Source organism: Leptonotus elevatus, chromosome 20 (assembly GCF_054856555.1).
Source record: "Leptonotus elevatus isolate MCC_2025b chromosome 20, RoL_Lele_1.0, whole genome shotgun sequence".
NCBI classification, from domain to species: Eukaryota; Metazoa; Chordata; class Actinopteri; order Syngnathiformes; family Syngnathidae; genus Leptonotus; species Leptonotus elevatus.
This window is the reverse complement of record NC_141258.1, coordinates 6,102,739-6,124,753: the sequence shown is the minus strand read 5'-3', so window position 1 is coordinate 6,124,753 and position 22,015 is coordinate 6,102,739. Positions and strand designations below refer to the sequence as shown.

General features: G+C 44.8%; 1 protein-coding gene across 3 annotated transcripts in view; it reads right to left on the bottom strand.

Annotated features, from left to right (window-relative positions):
• Positions 1-2,652: 2,652 nt before the first annotated feature.
• ankfn1b (ankyrin repeat and fibronectin type III domain containing 1b) overlaps positions 2,653-22,015 on the bottom strand; it is a 128,210-nt gene continuing 108,847 nt past the window's right edge. For all 3 annotated transcript variants that reach the window (XM_086065240.1, XM_086065239.1, XM_086065241.1), the window contains 16 exons: positions 21,648-21,848; positions 20,846-20,959; positions 20,586-20,683; positions 18,841-18,931; positions 14,620-14,727; positions 11,324-11,423; positions 11,075-11,207; positions 9,758-9,877; positions 9,463-9,678; positions 8,560-8,726; positions 7,021-7,171; positions 6,518-6,686; positions 6,265-6,431; positions 5,973-6,180; positions 4,258-4,982; positions 2,653-3,960 (listed from right to left, as the gene is read on the bottom strand). In XM_086065240.1, coding sequence (XP_085921366.1) covers positions 3,661-3,960; positions 4,258-4,982; positions 5,973-6,180; positions 6,265-6,431; positions 6,518-6,686; positions 7,021-7,171; positions 8,560-8,726; positions 9,463-9,678; positions 9,758-9,877; positions 11,075-11,207; positions 11,324-11,423; positions 14,620-14,727; positions 18,841-18,931; positions 20,586-20,683; positions 20,846-20,959; positions 21,648-21,848 — 3,068 coding nt within the window. In that variant the 3' untranslated portion in view covers positions 2,653-3,660. The remainder of the gene's footprint in view (positions 3,961-4,257; positions 4,983-5,972; positions 6,181-6,264; positions 6,432-6,517; positions 6,687-7,020; positions 7,172-8,559; positions 8,727-9,462; positions 9,679-9,757; positions 9,878-11,074; positions 11,208-11,323; positions 11,424-14,619; positions 14,728-18,840; positions 18,932-20,585; positions 20,684-20,845; positions 20,960-21,647; positions 21,849-22,015) is intronic.

The window sequence follows — 22,015 nt, the reverse complement described above, 5'->3', positions numbered from 1 at the left end:
TGAACGGTGTAAATCGAGAGTATTATGGGAGTTGTTTCATGGCAAAAAAAAAGTGTGGAGAATAAAAATCACAATAACATATGTGGGAATGCTCCCCCACCCCCAATTCCCCTCCAGAAATGGGAGGGGTGAGCAGTTACACACGGAGGAGAAACGGAACAAGAAGAGATACTGTGCAAACATGGATGCTGTTTTGCTCCACTGAAACCCCCCAAAAATGATGCCAGCAGGTACTATTTAGCCCAAAGGACAACATGAGTAGCCCACATCTGTTCTAAAAATAACTCGCAAGTGATGGGACTAAGAATAAATAAGCACAGATGAGCTGACAGAAAAATCGGCCTTTTGTTGAATTTATTAAAAAAAAAGGGTGTAAAAACAAGTTTTGAAGCTGAATTTTTTTCCTAATATTTATAACTTGAGCATCATAATTTTTTATTTTTTTTTTAAACACACATTTAGATTGTACGTATTGTACCTAATGTTTTGGCTGCAATGTCAAAGGTCACATGCATTTATTTTCCTGCCCTTGAACTCAAGTGGTCTGCGTTCTGATCGCGCCCGTATTGTGACAAGTCGTTGAGCTGCGCGTGCTTCCCTTCACTTGCATGAATGACGCTATTCAAGACTTTCTTTTTCTTTTTTTGGGGGAAGCTTTGCTTTATAGCTGCTCAGATATGCCAGGCGGTTATATTTAGCCCGGGTCCTTCGGGAGTCAGAAGGTTTAAAATTAGGAGGTGCCAGAAGTCCAGTACAATTCTTAAGTTACTGTCAATAAACAGCAAAGGGTTGCTCTTAAAGGCGCAGTGTCGAGGAGGACGACCGCATGTGCGTGCGTGTGATAAGCAACAAATGTGTAAATCTTCTTCGTGCTACACGCGCGTGCATTTAGATGTCGTTATACGTCAGCGTGTGCGCGCTCGTGTGCGTGCTCGTGCGCGTTAGCGCATGTCGTGTAATGCGTTGACAGCGAAGCATGCGACATTTTATTTGCTCAAGAGCTGAGAAAACACGCGGCGCTAGCGAGCCGAGCGCTGTGATATGAGGTTGCTGAAAGCAAGCTGGCCAGCTTTGAGGCTCCAGTCGGTGATCGACGTCAACGCGTAAACATTTGACGCGCGCCGGCGGAGCGGGACCGTGCGGCAAACACGCAGGCGACGTTCGGCTCAGAATGCTCGAAAAGTCGAGCAGTCATCGTGGATGAGAGGCGGGATGCACCCAGGACTGGTCACATGTGAATATCAGGGAACATATACAGTCTATATGTGACATATTTATATAATAAACAACAAAAAACGAATAAAAACAAACTGAAACTAATCATTTTCCCAAAAACTAAAACTAATCAAAACTAAAACAAATCCCTTCTGAGAACTAATGAAAACCAACTGAATTTGGAAAAAAATAATAGGTCAAAACAAAATAAAAACTATAATGGCAAATCCAAAACTATAATAACCCTGATATAGACAAACAATAGACTGGTCACTTGGCAATATCAGAGATTGACAAATAATGGTTTGGTCACCTGTCAATGTCAGGGCACATATAGATAAACAATAGGTCGTCAGTCAATGTCAGAATGGAATGGTCGCCCATCAATGTCAGGGCATGTAGGGACAAGCAATGGATTGGTCACCAGTCAATGTCGGCACATATAGCAAAAAAATAGAATGCTTGCCAGCCAATGTAATGACAAAGATTGAATAGGTCGCCAGTCAATGTCAGGGCACATATAGGCAAAGAAAGGACTGGTCACCAGTAAATGTCAGGGCACATATAGGCAAAGAATGGACAGGTCGCCAGTCAATGTCAAGGCACATATAGGCAAAGAATGGACAGGTCGCCAGTCAATGTCAGGGCACATATAGGCAAAGAAAGGACTGGTCGCCAGTAAATGTCAGGGCACATATAGGCAAAGAATGGACAGGTCGCCAGTCAATGTCAAGGCACATATAGGCAAAGAATGGACAGGTCGCCAGTCACTGTCAGGGCACATATAGGCAAATAATGGACAGGTCGCCAGTCAATGTCAGGGCACATATAGGCAAAGAAAGGACTGGTCGCCAGTAAATGTCAAGGCACATATAGGCAAAGAAATGACAGGTCGTCAGTCAATTTCAGGGCACATTTCGACAAACAATTGATTGGTCACCAGTGCACCTGTCGACAAACACTTGGCTAGCATTTTAATTAATTTCAGAAAGTGACTTGATCTACAAATGAGTATAACTAGTCCATTAGTCAACTAGTCAGGTCAACTAGATGTGAGTGAACTGATTTCACGATTGCAAACGCGGCCATTTTGAAGGCCTGCGCGTGATCATCCTTAGCTCCGCACGCAGTTGCCCGCCCGTCATCGGCCTTTCACCGGCCATGCGGCCCAACGTCATGAGGTCATCGTGGGTCATGCGCAAGCGGAACCGGGAGCGTTCCGCACCTCACACGGAGCTCCTTGGAGGAGAGCGAAGAAATAAACCCCCCGGAAAAAAAGCGATCCAACACGCATTTATGGAGGCTGCCGCTTGCCAAATAGTGTTCTCGGGTCTTGAGACAAACAAACAGGTGGCGCGGGCCCTGACGCAAAATTTGTAGTTTCCTGAAGAAAGCCGCAAGAAAATGAAAGAAAGCGAGGGTGTCAAAAGTTTTCTTTTGGTCATATTCATTTATTGTTGAATAAAAATAGATTTTAGCAAAAAAGTGACGTGACGTCTCCTTCATGATTCCACCGAGAGCTTGTAAACACGAGGCGAGCAAACGCGTTTGGATGCTCCTCGGCTGCCATTTTTCAATTTTCTCTCTTTTACATACGATACATTCAACACCTGCTCTACTGTCTCTATTTACATAGTCGTCCTTTTTCTTTTTTTTTCTTTTTGCAATTGGCCCTCGTAAAAAAAAAACAACAACAAAAGAAGCTAAGCGCTAACACAGGAGAATAAGCCAACGTTGAAAACCAATACACAATTTGAAACTTTTTTTTTTCCAACATACAGTAGAAGCACAAAAGCACACGTTTTGTTCTTTTAGTAAACTTTGTAAACTCTTTCCTCGCGTGAGCACGGAGGTTGTCATGGTAACCACCTCCTCCTGCTGCTACAATTATTTCACCGATTTTTTTTTGTCCCGAAAAATTGCAATCCCAGTGAGAGGTGTAAACAGTTGTTTGAACGGAATGTGAAGAATGTCAGCAGTTTCTTTGTTGGTTTGTACCAGAAAGTTTTGTCGCCCCCTCTGAAAAGAAAAGCACCTTTCAAGTCCTTTGGTGGGGAAGGATAAGCACCGCCGCTTCCTGGTGCACCGTGGGTAATATCAAAACAGCGAAACACTGAACGGGTCCAACTTTTTAGCACGGCATGACACGATTTCTGAAGAAGCACAATTCTTGGAAGATGCTCGTCAAAAACAAAAAGTATTGCTTGTTGTTTTGAAACTGCAAATCTGCTGGTTTGAGCTCGTTATTTGTATTTTTTATTTTATTTTTTTACAAGATCCGACGTTGGAGCTACAGTGTGTCGACCATACACCGGATGTGGACACAAGGCTACAGGGCAAAAGTCTTCCATGGAAGTCTGCATCGTTGACAATTTTCAAAGTGTTCCTTTTGTTCCCAGAAGAAAAAAATCATTTAAAAATAACGCAGTCTTGGAATTGAAAGCGTCACACCGTGGTGGCTCGTCCGTGTTTGAGAGCGAGGGGCGAGTAGGCCTTAATGCGCACGCACAACTTACCCCTCAACCAGGGGTTTTGCAGCTCCAGGGGGCAGAAGTCGTCCTGCAGCCACTTTTCCCGCTCGTCCACCACCAGCACCAGGCCAAAGTGCTTCAGCTGTTCGGGCCCGTAGAAGGCTTCCTCATCCGGATCGCCGCCGCCGCCGAGCAATCGCCGGGACACCGAGTTCATCTCTTGCACCACCAGTTGGACCATCTCGCCCGCCGACGTGCAAGGGGTCACGCAAAGCTGGAACCAAGACAGGATGACGTCATTTCAAATTTGGGGAAATTCAAATTATTTCTACGAGGGGTGTGAAAATGTGTGCATTAATTTTGAGTTAATTTAAAGTTCCTTTAGCGCCACTAATATTTTTTAACGCGCGATTAATGACTCCGCCCCTTACTTGGAAAGGCGGAATTGGGGGAATTCCAGTCATTACATTTAGAACAGATATAAAATTTGCGATTAATCGTGAGTTAACTATTGAAGTCATGCGATTAATTAAAAAAATTTAATCACCTGACATTCCTAATTTCCACATACCTTGACACTGGTCTCCTTGGGAAGGCCCGTGCGGTATTGTGGGTACACTCTGAGCGTGGCGTGGGAGCCTTTCCTGTGGGCTGCCGGTCGCGGGGACGAGAGCTGCTGAGTGCCGCTGTCCTCCGATAGCGTTCGTGCGGGCGGGCGTTGCTGCGGGCCACGTTCCGCCGAACAACAGCGATCCACCGACGAGGGCCTGTGCCAACGTTGCTGCGGCGAGGCGGCCGGCGACGAAGCGTGGTGGGGGTACGACTGCTGGTTGGCGGACGTGGCCGAGGGGAACTCCAGGCTGCTGGTGCGCACGCAGAAAGCCTGCCGCTTCTCAGTGATGTGTAACAGCTCAATCTGCCGACTTGGCAGGATGAAGTCGCTATCAAAAAGCTCGGGCGGGCCCCGCCGCCGCCGCTCGCCCCCGCAGCAGACGCCCCCGCCGCACCTCCCGAGCTCGCGGCCTCGCTGCTGCTCCGAGGCCTGCAGGACGTCGGGCGTGGAGTCCCTCAGGGCTCCGCTTCCCCCCCCTTGTCCGCTTCTGCTGATCCCGAGTCCTGAGCCGCTGCCGTCGCTGCGGAGGAAGCCGCGGGGCTCCAGGGGCGCGGAGGTGGAGAGCGGGGACGGGGGCAGCAGGTCCAGCTCGCGGGGACTCTGGGCCCGACTGGAGTCGTAGTCGCTGTCGGTGGTGAGGAAGACCTCGGAGGAGCCCTCCTCGTCCGACAGGCCTGCGAAGTCTGAACAGTAAACATTTTAATACGTTTAAAACTAAAATGATCTTTACTCTTTTCATTTTGTTACGTTTAGGCATGGGAATCCAAAAAGAACCAGTTTCCGTCATTTGATTCCGAGTGAACAATTATTTCATTCCCTCAACCAATGAGAATCGATAAAGAATCGGGTGGACTCAATTATTTACAGATGCACCGAGAAGGCATCCAATGTTGCCCTCTAAAAACAGTTGGGTGAAAAATAACCCAAATTGGGTCAAAAATGGACCGACCCAACTTTTTCAGTTATTTGACCCAAAAAGTTGGTCAAATTAAATTAATAACCCCCACAGCAACTCATTTTGTGGGTTATACATTTGACCCAACTTTTGGGGTTAATTGAATAACCCAATTGAATTGGGTCCCCAAAAAAACCTGACCGAAAAACACTTGTTTAACCCAAAAAACGGGGTCAAAGTAAATTAATAACCCACAATGCAACCCAACACGTTAAAAACTGTTGGGTCAAAAATAACCCAACTATGGGTCAAAAATGCATCGATCCTCTACTTGGGTCTATTTGACCCAACTTTGAGTCAAGAAATGGATCTTTCAGTGTAAAACAACTCATAAATATTGGTCAGATCCTTTACTTGCGTCAAAAAATTGGGTTATTTTGTATAAAACTACCCAGAAAGTTAGGTCAAATTGACCCAAAAAGTGAATTGGTCCTTTTTTTTTTTTTTATATCCATAATTGAGTTACTTTTGTAGTTTGTAGGGGTATTCATTTGACCCAACTTTTTGCTTAATTGAATAGAATAACTGAACTGGGTCAAAAATTAACTGACCCAACTTAATGTGTTATTTTAGCAAAAAGTTGAATCTAATGAAACAGAATTAATTCAAGCAACCTCATTTCGGGGTAAACTGAATAACCCAAAAAGTTGGGTTAGTCCCTTTTTGACCCAATTAGGGTTATTTTTGTTTGTTTGTTTTTTTACAGTGTGCGTCAGACCTGAATGCTTGCGGCAAGGTTCTGGCGAAGGCAATGGGGACGGCATGAAGTCGGGCTGGGAGGAGGTGGAGGTCGGCTTGTCAGGCATCACTTCCTTGGAGAAGTCGATCAAGCCGCCGATGGAGATGCCGGCAGTCAACTGTTTGTAGCGAGCGTACTGCAAGGCATCCATGATCCACCTGGCGTCACGCCACACCTCCTCCATTTGCTGGTGGAAATGAACCAGACGTGGGATTAAGCCACACAAGTCGGACTCAAGCCACGGTACTCGAGCTCCGCTTGCGTTCTGTACCTGAACGTGTTCTTGAAGCTGCTGGTGCTTCTTCTTGGCAGCGGCGAGCTCTTCTTCAGAGAAAGCCTCCCTCAGGGCTTGCTGGGACATGAGCGACTCCAGCTCCAGCAAGGCGGACACCCGGCAGTACTGGCCGATGAAACCGGGGCAATAGGCGTTAAAGTGGACTGGCGGGGGGGAGAAGCGGAGACGGTAAATGAAAGGCGTTCGTCACAGCGAAATCAAGCAAACTTGTCAAATATCGTACGCTCACCCAGTTCAAAGATTTGCAGGGGCAGCGTGAGGAAGCCGGAGCGGGGCGAGTAGGGATTATTCTGACCGGGAGCTGTGCACACTTCATCGCAAGGAGGCAGGAGGAGAAGGAAGGAAACCTTGTCTCCAAACTCCAACACTTCCTGGGTGTAGATCCGGAAGTCCTGCGCCTGGAGACAAACAGAAAATGTGTGTATATATATATACTTATAATTTGCCCCAAAGTATAAATGGTATTTTGGGCAAAATTCTATAATGTCTTTATTTATTTAGTCAGGTTGTTTACTGTGTGTAGACTGTTGAGAAAATGCCAAATAAATAAATAAATAAATAAATATGACGGGAAATTGCAGTTCTATTCCACAACCCATGGGAGATGGCGGTCTAACCAAAAGTGACCAGAAACCCCCATTGGAATAAAGTTCTGCGGGTTCGAATGTTCCCAGACAATAAACGATCATGTGTATTGTCATGGAGGCCCACACAGCGCGATCTTGCTCAGACCTGGTTGCCGGGCACATTGATGTGGGCGATCAGATCCTTGATGGCGCTCCGCATGTCGTGCAGGAGGGGCGATGGGCTACCCTGCGCGCCGGCCTCCGTCTCCGTCGGGTCCTCCAGGGAGTTGAGGGCCTGCAGCCATTGCCACTCATCTCTGAAGCAACACGTACACACGCACGCATAAAACTCATGCAGAGGCCGTTTTAAATGTTCGCAGAGAGACTTTAACTTTTTGTTCTCTTACAGGAGAGACATTTTTTGCTCACCCTAAAACTGCTGGGTCAAAAATAACCCAATTTTGGTCCAAAATTTGTTCAATTTGATTATGGGTTGTTTGCACTAAGAAACCTATTTTTGGTTGTTGTCTTGAAACACAACAAACCAAAGTTGAGTTTTTGTGTTTTTATTTGAAGACAACACAATTTTGGTGGTTTGGGGTCAAAAATTGGAGCGACCCGCTATTTGGGCCAATTTGACAATTTTCATTTTTGTTTTGTACTGAGCAACCTGATTTTTTGTACAAAATCAACAACAAAAAAATTAGGTTGTCTTAAAACAAAACCCAAACTTTGGGCTGTTTCGCTTCAACAAATCAACCCAAAGTTGTATACAATTTTGGGTTGCTTACTACAAAACAACACAAAAAAATGGTGTTGCTTAGTACAAAATGACCCAGAAAGTTGGGTGAAAATGACCCAAGTAGTGGGTTGCTCCCAATTTTTTTTTGTATTTTTGGGTTGTTTTGTGCAACAAAATGGGTACACTTGGTACAATTGGATCAAAAGTAACCCAATTATCAAAAATGGACTGAGCCACTTTCTGGGTCAATTTGACACAACTTTCTGGGTTGATTTATACAAAATGACCCAATTTTTTGACCCAAGTAAAGAATCTGACAAATATTGAGTTGTTTTACACTGAAAGACCCATTTCTTGACTCAAAGTTGGGGCCAATCGACCCAAGTAGAGGATCGGTCCATTTTCGAACCATAGTTGGGTTATTTTTACCCAGCCGTTTTTAGCGTGTAGTTTTGCACAAAATAAGTCAATGTCGGTCCAGTTTTTGACCCAAATTGGGTCATTTTTGACCCAGCAGTTTTAGCATTTTCTGTAAAATTGCATGAAATTAATGGCAATTTTACTGTAATTTCTAATTCCTGGTCATAAAACGACAGCCGTTGTGACTTGTGAGAACTGATGCCTTGGAATAAGGGGCCGATACCTGATATTGGTAGTTGCCCATCAAGTACAGTTCAGTTGTATTAAACTTTTCAATACGTTTACATTTAATCTTAAAAACTGTTTGCTTTTAAGCACTTTTTTCTTTTACTTTAATGTGTAATACATTTTACTGAATCATTATCAGACACTAGCGTTATTGTCCAAACTGCAGTTATGTCACAGAGGCTTTTTATTTTTCACGCCAGCCCCTATTTTTTTTAAACAAATAACATGATTTACTACAAATTATTTTTGCAGATCTCAAGCTGTGGCTTCCCCCCCCGATTCCAGTTTGAGAATCACTGACAGAAGGATCCCAACCTGGAGACATTATTGTTGTCTCGTATCTTGGTGTGACAGAGGACGTTGGGGAGCTTCTGAGGCACCAGCGCTCTGATCTGCTCCACGGAGGTGCACAGCTTCAAATATCCCAGGTACAAACCGGGAGACAAAAGCTTCCTGCTCCGCCGGTGATAAGCAAGCTTCTCCTGTGGATTAGAAAACGAAGAAAAAAAAAGCTTGGTTTAATCGTTCATAATCCTTTGGGTTGCTCTTATTGTTGTCATCCTTTTTTTCCTGCCAGCGGCTGTGATGCATTTGTATTTCACGATACAGTTTGGCGGTAATGGAGCACAAAGCAAGTATTTTCAGTGAACTGCGGTTTCTCCAAGAGGGAATTGTCCGCCATTGTTTGGGAACCACAAGGCCAAATCGACTTATGCTGGAGACAGTACAGCATTTGCAACACCCGCATCCACTTTAATAAGTTCTACAAACAAAACAAAACTGCGGAATTGCTTCCAGACGGAAGAATTTGTCGTTCCACAAAAAATGCGAGGGAGCCCGTCATAAACACGTCCAATTGTAGTTTGAAAGTGCCCGAGTGAGCAGCTTTGAAGAAGAAGAAGCGGGCGGGATGATGATTACTATTATTGTAACTAACATTCCCTCAATGTAAACTGGAAACAGAAACTTGTGATTGTTTTTCATTCAATAGAAAGTCAATTGAGAGTCCTTGCGGCGTTTAGTGCAACTTCCCCAAAAACATATCGGATTCCATTCTGCAAGGCTTTTCCTGACCGTTTTGTTGACGAGAATGAGCCTAATATAAACCACAAGGCGCTCCTGACCACTCCGGGCTGTTACCCCAAAACAAAAACACAAAAGACCACTTTTTCCAAAAAAAAACGGAGCCATAACCCCCGTCAATGTCTGCCGACGTACGTGCAGCGTGATGAGGAGCGCGTCCAGAGCGGTGGGCTCCTCGGGGGAGGAAATGGACTTGCGTTGGAGCTGCAGTTTGCAGAGCTGCATCCAGCGCACGCCGTCCAGGTTGGGAGAAGCGTTCATGTCCTTCAGGAGCACCAGCAGGGCGTTGCCGTGCTTGTCCTTGATTGGCTCGAAATACACTTGGCCCAGGTCTTGCGTTCCCAGCATGCCCTGAGAGACGTGAACGCGTCAGAAATGCAACGCCCCCGCCAGCGGAAATGGAAACGATTTGGGAGTGCCGGAGGCCCACCTGCAGATGGGAGACGGCTTGGAGCATCTTCAGGCGTGTCTGCAGGGTGCACGAACAAGACGACTGTGTGGGGTTGAGACACTGCTGCAACCAGGAAATCTCCTCCCACAAGTAGGATACCTATTCGATTAGTCAAATGTCATCTCTGCTGTTTGAGCATGGACAGAGTAACCTTCTTCACTCTAAAAACAGTTGGGTTCAAAGTAACCCAATTATGGATCAAAAATGGACTGATCCACTTTATGGATCCGTTTTCTGGGTTGTTTTATATACAAAATGACCAAAACGAGTTGTTTTACGCTGAAAACCCCATTTCTTGACTCAAAGGCGGGTCAAAATCGACCCAAGTAGAGGATGGCTCAATTTTTGACCCATAGTTGGGTTATTTTTAACCCAACTGTTTTTAGAGTGTTTAAAATAAATAAATAAAATCTAGAGCTGTGAGCAGTTACAAAGGTGGTGTACTGGCACAAACGACAAGATTTTTCCAGGCCTTATGTGTGTGCAAAATCTTATGTATTCCCTTAGTTTTCGACCTTCCAAAAAAAAAAAAAAAAACTTAAGAAAAAAAAAAGAAAACGCCGCATCACTATGGCAAAAGCGTGCGACGAAATAAAAACTTTCTTCGTCTTAAACATTTTTAGATGAAAGTTTGAAGACGATCTGATACATTTTCTAGGAGGAGTTTGAGTAATGGTAAACAAATTCAACATAAAATCAAAATGGCTGACTTCCTGCTAGGTTTACGGTCTGAGTCTGAAAGACTTTATTGCAGGTCTCGAAGCAGTTACCAATGCCTCACAATTTTCATAAATCAAAGTGAAATGTACGGCCAGGGGTGTTTCACTAATTGCTAACTGCTAAGCTAAGGCGAAATGTTGAAATGTTATGTTGAAATTGCAACGCATATATCCAAGAAATGCTGATTGATGAATTAGACTTGGGTCAATTAGTTGAACCCAGAGTTCAAAGTAAACATGGTGAAGCTGCATTTAACTGTTGTGCTGCACATCATTGGAATAGGCTGCCCCGCGTCAACCCCGCGTGTAAATGCTTTTAAATCCAGGTTAAAAAATTAGCTTTTTTCTTATACCTTTGATTAAGGTATTTTAAACGTATTGGAAATGTCTTTACTGTAAATGTTTTTAAAGTTTGTCAACTAATGTTTTAACATAGTCAATGTATGTTCTTTTTTCGTAAGCAACTTTTGTTTTCTCTGCTTTGCTTTCTTGAATGTTAACAGAAATAATGAATAGAAAATAAACTTGCCTTGCCACGTATACCGTGATCTGAATTTTAAGCCTATAGTGTGTGTACCTTTGTAAACCAAAGGAAATCCTGCATGAGGGAGCTGGGGTAGGAATCCTCGACCTCCACGATGGGAATCTGGTCCTCGGGGGTCACCAAGATATTGTCATCTCTGTAGAAGATGGACGTCAGATAAAGTCCTCTGGAAAGAAAACAGATTGTTACAGTTATGACTATAGATTTTTTTTTTTTTCCAGTTGACATTCTCTCACATTTTTTGAACAATTGTGTGCCTTCCAACACGCAAACCTCATTTACCTTTTCAAGCTTTTGACAAACTTGCTGTTTGGTTGAAAGAGATGACGCAGACTTTTGGACACGGAATGTTTTCGGCCCTGCGCAGGAGCTTTGCACTGTTCTGTGAGGACAAGAATCAAGAATAAATGACATTGTGTGTGTGCGCGTGCGCGTGCGTGCGTGTGTTTTTGTTGTTGTGTTTTTTTAACAGCTCGCTGTGACAAATTGTGCCCATTACTTTGACTGGCTGCCACCAATGAATACCTCTGCCCTGACACATCTCCTCCGGTGACAGGCTGTTACCTAATTGACAATAAACCTGACACGTTCAACAACACGCTCAAAGTGGAATGTTTTCTGACATTTCGTGCGCTCCAGCGGCGCGGCACCATTTGACAGCCAGCGGCAGACTACGGGCCTTGAGGGAACCACTCGCTCGCTAACTCCCGGAGGGACACTAACTGCGTGTGTGCGTGCGTGCGTGCGTGCGTGCGTGTGTGTTTACCTGCGCATACTTTAGCCGCCGGAGCACGGCACGTCTTGAGCTACGGCCGTGCGAGTGGAGCCGAGGAGCTGTAGTCATGTGTGCGCGCGTGCCCGTGTGCGTCTTAACCCTTCGCCACTCGCTGACAGGGAGGTCAGTTAAGTCTGCGGGGATGTGTTTATTTTTAGTGGGCCTTCAGGGGGTTGGAGGCGAGAGAGGGAGGTGTGTGTGTGTGTGCATGCGTGCGCGTTGGTGAGATAACGCACCTCCCGACTCATTAAGACACCCCGCGCAGATTCCCTCCCCTCCCAGGTGATCATACCTTCGCCCCCAGGCCACTTAGAGTCAATAAATCCCCTCATTCAGGAGTCCGAGAGAACTAATTTTCCCTTCAGGTGGACACGAGGCGGAGTAAAAACACCCCCCCTCCCCTCCCCAATCGTCAGATTTCTCGCGAGCGCGCCGAGCTTCAGCGTGCGCTTGACACTGAGTAAGACAGACAAGTAGGGCTGACTGCTGGGGTGCCAGTGTTAGTCAAGGCCTCTTTCACAGTTTAATTAATTGTGTTTGGACAAGGGGGAGAGGGCGGCGTGGGCTGCGGCGTGGGGGGGGGGGCGTCCATTGGCTTGAATATTTGTGTCTGTTCACGTACATGTGTATCTATGTCTATCTTTATGCGGCTGTGTATATGTATGGGCTCTACTGTAGACAGGAATGAGCGTTGCCGCGGCGGCGTGCGCGCCTGCGTGTGTGCGACTGCTGTAAGTCAGCGTAATTTATGCCCTCTGCCGACTCCAGCCTACGACAGGAATAACAAACATGACCCGGGGACACGGCACCTTGGCTACCGTGGCTGAACTTTCAAGCTCAATCAGCCGTCGGCTGAAGAACGGCTCGCGCGCTCAATACTGACTATTATACGGCGTATCCCTCCATTCATACGCCAGCGCTCCACACTGGACAATAGTAAGTGGGCGAGTGTGTTTAGGAGAGAGAGAGAGAGAGAGAGAGAGAGAGAGAGAGAGAGCGCCGGACGAGCCCGTCAATGCTGAATGCGGTCGGCCGTCATGTAAAAGCGTCAGTGTGGACAGCTTTTGACACTTATGGGAGCAGCTTACAGCCGCCAGTGTTTGGCGATATAAACAGTTTGGAGTGCGCGAGAAGCCCATCTGCACTTTGTCACCAAGGGGAGAGGTATTCCGCGAGCGGGGAGGGGAAGCTGAGTCATGGAAAGACGCGGGGTATTATTTCGGAGGCAGCGTCTCAGGGTGCGCAGCCCCCTGACGTGGAGGGAAGTAACAGTACAAAAATCTTAGAAAGAGTAACAGCAAGAAATATCGTGTCTATTTTGTTTAACATTCGGAGCACGTCCGTGACAACGAGGCACTCTAAAAGAGCCACGCCAGTGTGGAAACCCGCCCATATCCCCTTCCTCACTCTTCTGTCATTCTCTGCGACAGTGGGCTGTCATCCCTCCCGGTGTGGATGAGATCCATTTGGGTGTTTTTTCCTCACATGGTTTCTCTGTGCCCCGCCATGTCCTTTTAACCATTGAATTGTGCGACGCTCGTGTGGATGTGTTAATAATTTGCACAGCACTGTGAGTTGCATTTTAATGTATGAAAAGTGCTATAAAAAGAAAGTTTGATTTAAGCACACACTAAGGGCAAAACCAATGAGGCACTCTAAAGTCGCCAATGCCATCAGACTATCCATAAAGAAAGAGTTAGCATAGTTAGCTAGCTAACTGTGTATTGCAACTGCGCCGGAGCTAATGCGAATAAAGGTGCTTATATAGAGTCGCCAAATGCCGGGGCCCGAGCGCGTTAACTGAGCGGCCTTTTAGCCACGCCCCCACCCCTAAAAAAAAATTATCGCGAAAAACGAAATGGTAAAAAGCAGTTTAGCGTTATATCTCCACAATTGAGTTATTCGTATGTTCTCAGTCTTTGCATGCGTACGCTATTTCGCATTTACTGGTGACTTTTTACTTTGAAAAAAAAAAGAAAAAAAAGTTAGTTATAGTAATTCATTCCCAAAAAGCTTCTTCATAAACTTTTAATACGTTACCAGGGAAAGTCATTATTTTGTTACGTTTAAAAAAAATTGCTCGACTGGAGAAGAACTTGTCCATGTTGATGTGTAAATTCTTTCCTTTAATTTAGTTCATGGAAAAGTCATGTCTATACTTGAAGTTAAAGAAGACTGCTTTACTTGTATATTTTTACATGGCTCGCCATTTCTGTTAACGTGTTTATTTATAACGCCGTTACTCCCATCACCGCTTATAAGGTGGGAAAAACTGAGACATCAAGGACACGGAGGAACATGAACCAAGAAGCATTAACGACAACCAGGCAAATTTGGAGAATCGAGATGATACCCATAAATGGCTTCATTTAAGAGTTTTATGAGAGTGATTTATGGCAATAACAAAACAAATACAGCTGTCCATCGCTCACGTTTGTTTACAGAGAATGTTTTCTGTAACGTGAACTACCGCGGCGGCTTGAAAAAAAAAAGAAAAAATCCTGATGTGTTTGCTCAAAACGCGTCGCCGGTTAACGTCACCGGCCGTCAGCGCTAAGCAGTCGCCTTCGCGTCGCGGGTCAAATATATTTGCAGCGCTCGTGTTTTAAGTTGCTACTCCCCCCCCCCCCCCTTGTTAAATCGAATGCCGTCATAAAACCCTGAGGCGGATTAAAAATCACACGCTCATCCATAGTTGATTGGTTTAAAGGGCTGCGGTTTCAAGCATGTAAATCATGGCGGGGATCGGATGACTGCTGAGTCTTTTAGCAGCCAATAAATCAATCTAAAGGGTTTATTATACCGTGGCAGACGCAGCTCTGATGGGCATCTTTTATTTGGGCGAGCAGCTGGTCTAGAACCTCCTTCTGGCCTCTTTGCCGGGGCGCGCGGCCGTCGACGTCCCTCCAACCTGCAAGGGGCGGGAAAAACAGCATCGTTAGGAAATTTGGTGGTTGAAGGTACGGTCACAATGGTTTCCACCATTTTTCAAAAAATAGCCGACCAATGTATTCAACAACATTGCAGAACAATTCATTGGGAATTCCAATTTTTTCTTTCAACTGATCAACTGTCACTGGTTTTGCAGTGTAAACCTTGTCTTTGAGAGATTGCAGAAAAAAAAAAAAAATTCTTTCTCCAAAAGTTAATCGTACAGTTGCTATTATTTAGGCTAACGGTTCTGGACTCATCTGAATGGCTGCGAAAGACATCGCCTTGCCGAACGCTCTTTTTTTTTTCAAGCAGTTTGTCTCCCCGCTCTTTCCCAGATGGATCAGTGAAACGATACATTAGGCGTGTCATGTTATCTCAAACCGTCCTCTACTTTTTCACAATACAGTGTTCCGCTATGATTTAACATCAGTCCGTATACGCTTTCAAGCATTACTTACACGGGTCTAAAGAGGACATGTAGCACGTAGCGCGAGCTCTTTGAACTGGCACATGAGTTATTAAGGCCTATCGGGTGTTACATTCAGTCTTTTGTATTTCCACAAAACTTCCCCACTGCCTTAAGGACAAACCTGTCACTATGACAGATGGCCATTTTTTTGTTCCAAATGCTAACATTACACGACATTGTAGGACAGTCTGGAAAGAGTGAAAGTGTGTTGCATTGTGTGTGGCGTGGGTCACAAACAACTTCGCATGTACTCTCGTCAATATGCTCAGAGAGAATGCGAAGGGCCGGACGAAACAAGGCGGCGGAAAGAATACACTCACTATCGGGTTTTCCATTTGGATTTGAGTCAAGAGGTTTTTACTTGAAATAATAATACATGGGAGATGTTATCTTCCTCAAAAAGCATGTTGCTTGGTATGTAGTAGAGGTTGTTTATGGTTAGCGTAATAAGCTAATTTGCGTTCATCCGTCTTTGGCGTAAGTGTGGTAGGGATCTTGTACTATCATTTGGTTATCGATACGAGGCTTCTATACAACAGTTCTACAAGCGCCATTTTTGATTCGACAGTAACATGAGGCAAGAAATGATCATTTATTCGTAAGCCAAAAGCTGCGGCGTTAGCCGTTAGCCCACATGCTGACTATAGCCAAAGTGTCATCAACACTGACATAAATTAGAACAAAAACAGCTTTTTTACCGTTTCACTTCCATGGAGAGTTTTGGATGACTACTTTTTAAGGCATTTTGGTGCCCAGTCCATGATGAGCAGAAGTTACAAAAAGTAGTCTTAGCCACGTTAGCATTTTAGCGCATGAGCACACCTGGAGGTTTGCGGTGACATCTCTTTTTCTCGTTTATACTTTCATTAAAATGTTATTCTGGGAAATATGTCCATCTGTGTGGCACTACATTTTTAGCAACACACAGTGATGTTAGCTAACCACTGACAAATGATGTAACTTAACCAAATTAACAAATATTAGAACACATGTGAGCTGTAATGATGTGTACAATTAAAAGACGGTACATCTGTAAAAGTGCGTATCATCACTAATGGAGTGAGATTCTTGTCCAATCAAATTGCTTATTTGGGATTGACTTTTGTATGAATTAGCATAAATGATAGCAGACTTCTGTTAAATGATATGATTGGGTTGAACATTTTGGGAGTTTAAAAAGCAAACATATCTGCAGCGAATGAGCTCCGGTTCTACTAGTTTTGGGTCCTTAAACTGCCCCGGACCCCCAAACATTTATGCCTCTGTATTAGCTGCTTCTCAAACAGATACAGTCGTATATTAAGAGCACTTGGAGAGCCGTGCGCACATAGAACAGTCGGCGCACACATGCAGACACACGCACACACACACACACACACACAAGCACTATGGCTGGAACATAACACAGCACACTTTGCCTCCCAAAGCAATAAAAACACAAGTAGTAAAAGGACATTTACGAATGCCTCAATGAAAAGTCTGTACGTTCCATTAAAAGAATACTGAAAATCTATTCACTATCTCGGCCTGCATTAGAAATCACACAGACACACTCTTTCTAGCCCCCCCCCCCCCCCCCACACACACACAGAAAGTGATCCTTCAGCACGACTGCCCTCTTTGCATCCCTCGCTTGCTCCCTGAAGGATGTGTCAGCGATAAACCCACCTCCCCCGCGCCCCCTTCTCGTACCATCACGCACCACCCTCACCCCAACTCCCACTCCTGGAGCCCCCCGGAGGGCGAGCGGGTCCGAAACACGGTGAGCTCTATTCCCGGAAAGGTGCCTGTCCAGACAGGACAAGCGGGCCCTTTAATGGGCGTCCACGGCCCGGTATAAGGCCCCCACTGTTGGGGCCGCGCCGCGCGCTACAGCACAGACATGCAAATATTTCCAGTGGTAGGCCCAAATGGAAAACACAAACACGCAACATCGAAATTAGCTCGGAGAGCGGGAGGAAGGTGGACAGTTGAGAAAAATAAAGGAGAGAGGGAAAGCCCAGTCTCTTCAAAAAGAAGTCACAAACACGTTCATGTGTCCTCCAGATGTGCCACGAGGGTGCCAATTTGCAAAAAAGACGGCCAACGCTGCGCTGCCCTCAACACCTCAGCTGTTGTTGCATGACTTCACCGCTAACTCCTCAACTGAACCCGGCCAGCTTCTTTTGTCGGCCGGCACCAAACATCGGCCCCGGGGCTACGGTTACGCGCTCTGACGTCAGCGGCGGGTGTCCCGCCGGCGGGCCCGCCGAAAGGCCAGCTGTCGGCCCGGCCGATGATGTCAAAAGCGACGTAGGCATGACGCTTGAATCGCCCGATGAGAACAGCGACTCGGCGGACTTAATGTGTGGGAAAGCCGTGACGCGTGTACACATCAGAGGTGGCAAAAGTACTCACATTATGTACATAAGTAGAAGTAGAAATACTATAGTTAAAAACAAAAGGCTGCTAAAAGTAGAATTACTGATTCATATCCTCGTCCTCAAGTAAAAGATTCTACAAAAGTTTTTTTTTTTTATTATACACTGTATATTACACAATTTACTCGAGTATAAAACTAGATAGCTTTCTTCATTCATAAATATTCGACATAACTTCACGTAACAACGTACGTGAGAGTATGCCGCTATCTCCCTGCATGAAATTATACGGTGAACTACTGAACTGTATGAAATGCTTATGAAATAAGATAAAAACAATAAATGAAGCAAAATTGTGAGAAGGCAAGTTTGCTGGAGGTCCAAATGAGTTTTGAGGACCAAAACAAAAAGCTATTTATGCCTATCCGCCATTTTGGTTGTTTACTTTCGCCTTGAACGCTTTCAGGTCGGAACTGGGAAAAACCAACTCGGATATATCCGACTTCTGACCATCCTCGAATGCAGCATAAGAGCTATGTTGTTGTTTAAGAGCTAGCTAGCTATGTACCTTTTCAATTTGTTAACTTTAAACTTGTTAACGACCTAGCTCGAGATAACTAGCGCTTAAAACAACAACATGATAGCTAACTCTTAAACACCAAGTTTAAGAGCTACCTAGCTAGTGCTTAAACAACAACATGCTAGCTAGCTCATGTTGATGTTTAAGAAACAACAACATGCTAGCTAGCTCATGTTGATGTTTAAGAAACAACAACATGCTAGCTAGCTCATGTTGATGTTTAAGAGCTAGCTAGCTAAGTAGCTCTTAAACAAGCAAACTTTAAACTAATGATAAGTTTAAGAGATACCAAGCTAGCCAGCCCTTATTAAACAACAACATGCTAGCTACAACATGTTACCTTAGCTTGGCTCATGTTGTGAAAACTGAAAAAATGCTAAAACAGTGAAAGATAACAGAAAAAAACATTTTGTAACACCACAAAATGCTAGTTTTTAAGCTGGCACAGGACAACACATTTGCCACAAATCATTCTTATAGGCGTAACATAAAACATTTCTCTTCAATATGGCTAAAATTAGATTGTTTTGAAAAAAAAAGCCTATTTTGACAAAGTGTTCAGTAGAAAATAAAAATAATGTATGTTTTCAATTGTAGAGACTAAAAGTAAATAGTTAAATAAATGCACAAATAAAGTACAGACACCTGAACAATCTACATAAGTACAGTATCCAGACTTACTGGAAGGAGTGGCACAGGCAGGGGTCGAAGCGAGTGCTGGCCCCCAGCCCTTCATATTGTAGGCTGACACTTGTACGTAATAGGGGGTCCCCTGAAAAGACAGGACAACAGTCAGTCAAGGCATGCGGCGAATTTTGAGATTTACCAAAGATGTTGATTGCACATCCTGTGTTCTTTGAAAAAGTAACCAAAAGTATGTCGTTGTTGTACGTTGTGATTTTTTTTTTCTTCTATTCAGGTTAACATAAAATAAGCTCATTTATTATGGATGAGTGTGCTGAGGGCAAATCTTCTACCAAGGAGCCGCTGTGCCTGTATCTGCGCCCAGTGTGCCGACAGCAGGCCTCTGTCCTTTCCTTTCTCAGCCAGATCAATCACCGAGCCGCCAACTCTTCCTGACCTCGCCTTGACCCCTGTCATGTGACGGGAGTGAGCTTCGGGGCTGGCAGCGGGGTTCTCGGGAGGAGAAAGAAGCGCCGAGCTCTCTCCCACAAACAAACGGGCGGGACTGTCCATTAGTCCACATGGGCCGGACATAAATCAGGTGGCAGGCTACCAAGCTGCTCTCGGTGGCAGTTTGGCAACTGTTGCTACTCAATGGTCAGAAGCCATTTGGAACGCTAACAAACTGGGTTTTCCCCAATTGTGTGTGTGTGTGTGTGTGTGTGTGTGTGTGTGCGTGTTGTTATTTTTTGTGCCAGGTCATAAGTCTTGGGTTGAGCGGTTGAACCGGTGGCGGCTTCAGTGGGCCGTTTGATGCGCGTAATAAAGGACTTCGGGAGATGTTGTTTGTGTGTAAATAATGTGGGATAATAGCCTCTAAATTTCCAGCTTTGGCACCAGCAGCCGGGGGAGAGGGAATTTTGCTGTTCTTTTTTCTTTTTTTCTGCCACATACCAATGCATTTACATTCATACTTTGTCGACTTGGAAACAACTTGCCGTTTTCAGCCATTTGTTGGACTCAAAACAGTATTTGGCAGAGGCGGGGATGTCGATCAGAACCATTTGAAAACTTGGGACATTGTGGGATCAAATGATGTGAATTTGTCACTTATGTAATTGTATTCGTCATTCTTTTATTTATGTTTCAATCTTTGAATGTTGACTTGCTTGATTTGACATTTTGGGAATATTTGGGTCATCCAAATCATCAAAATTTACTGTGTAATGATTACTATGGCTAAAAATTTAAGATATAAGATATAAAAACTAATTTAAAATATCTATCAAATCAAAATTCTGATGCTTTATTGTTAACTCATTTACTGGATTTTGACAGATTTTGCAAGCCACACAGAATATTATGTTCTATATCTATACAAATGTGGAACCAACCAAAATCTTTTTTTTTTGAAAAAATAAAATATTTCTATCAATTCAATTAGCATTAGAAAATAGCTAAGTTTCATCATTATTTACAAATCTGTTTTAAACAGTGGGGGAAAGAGCTTGTTTGCAACATGGCCCTGGTTGATCTCTTATACTATGCTGCCACCTGCTGGCCGTTTTTGTAATAACTACCATTGTTTCAAGCATTCTCTTCAGTCCAGAGGCTGCATCAAAGCCTTCTGTATGCTCTAGCATAAAAAAAAAAGGAGCATGGTAATATTTAAAATAGAACTTATTTATACCTTTTGGGGAGCAAAAAGATATGATACAATATAAACAGAAAATAAGATAGCCCTTTTTTTTTAATGACTAATTGAGTGTTTGTTTCAATTCGCAATTCCAATCGGAACTTACAGAGTTGAGTCCAGTGATGTTGCACTGCAGCACAGTGGCGTCCTCCACCACCGCCTCTCCCAGAACAGAGCTGAAGGAAGGCGTGGAGCTCCAGCTCACTGCAAACACAAACACATCCACAATCACAAACGAGGGGGGTGGGTGGGGGAGGGGTCAATACTACTGTATTTTGTGGTCGGGGGTTAAGAAAAGCATTCGTCAAACATTTGGCATCTTCTCAGACAACTGTGACGTCGGCTTGATCCGGCACAGCGCCTGACCTTTGTATTTGGTAACCACAGCCGAGTTGACGCATTGGGGTTCCTGGAAATCGACCGTTAGGCTGGTGCTGCTGCTGACAGACAAGCGAGCCGCGTTAGGGGTCTCCGGAGGGTCTAAGTGGAGACGCACAAAAAGATAAAAACAAACAAAAAAAAAAAGACAAAAAAACGAAGTGAGCCAGATGGACGATCGTACAACGCGTTGCAATGGAGCCGCGGCGGATCGCTTTCATGACATCATGTCCTCGGTTGCACAATGCGGCGCTCGCTCTCGTGTGAAATTGCAGCAATTTACTGTCACTGTCGTAATGGCGGGCCGCTCAGCGTGCAAACGCGCACAGATGGGGATCATTGTGAACAAGATAAGATAAACATCATTTGGACATAAGGAGAATGATTTTTTTTGTGCATATCAAATCAAATCAAATCAAATGAGCGGGTGGAATTATAAAGTGGGGAGGAATAAAAAAATAAAAAAATCACTCTCACATCAAAGTGCAGATTGGTTTGGCTTTAGGGGCGTGTGTGCGTGTGAGTGTCTGTTTTTGCGGGGTGGCTGTCTCCCCAGCCACTAAATGTGTCATGAAGTGCCTATAAAAATTAACACACACGCACACACACACACACACACACACACACTCAACATCCTAGTGTGGAAGTCATTAAGTTGGCTCAGACAGAATCGCAGTTGAGAAAAGGAGTCAAAAAATGAAAAACGACTGGCGAAGGGGCTGCTGTAAGCCTCCCTCAGAGGTTCCCCAAATCCTTTGTAGCCGCCATCAAAGTCTCGCTGGAACCTTACTTGCGTGCTCGAAGCCCGTCTGCATGCGTCTGAAGAGCCGCAGCCGCCATTCCCAGGCCTTGAGCTGACGCTCACGGTCCGAGCCCTCCCGTTCTCCGGGACCTACGCCGCCCACCACTTGGGTCTGAAGTTCCGACACCCGCTGCTCGGCCTCCTGCACCAAGGTGGCCAGGTGGACCGCTCGGCCCTCCGAGCTCACAACTGAGAAACACAGCAAGCGACAGTTAGACATGAAGATTGAAAATGATTCTGCTTATGTTGTCGGTTTCTTAACAAGAATTAAAGTCGCTAATCCATTTTTTTTAAACAGTTAGTAGAACAGTCGGAAAAGTCGAATAAGGTGCTTACCGACTGAGGACTGCAACCAA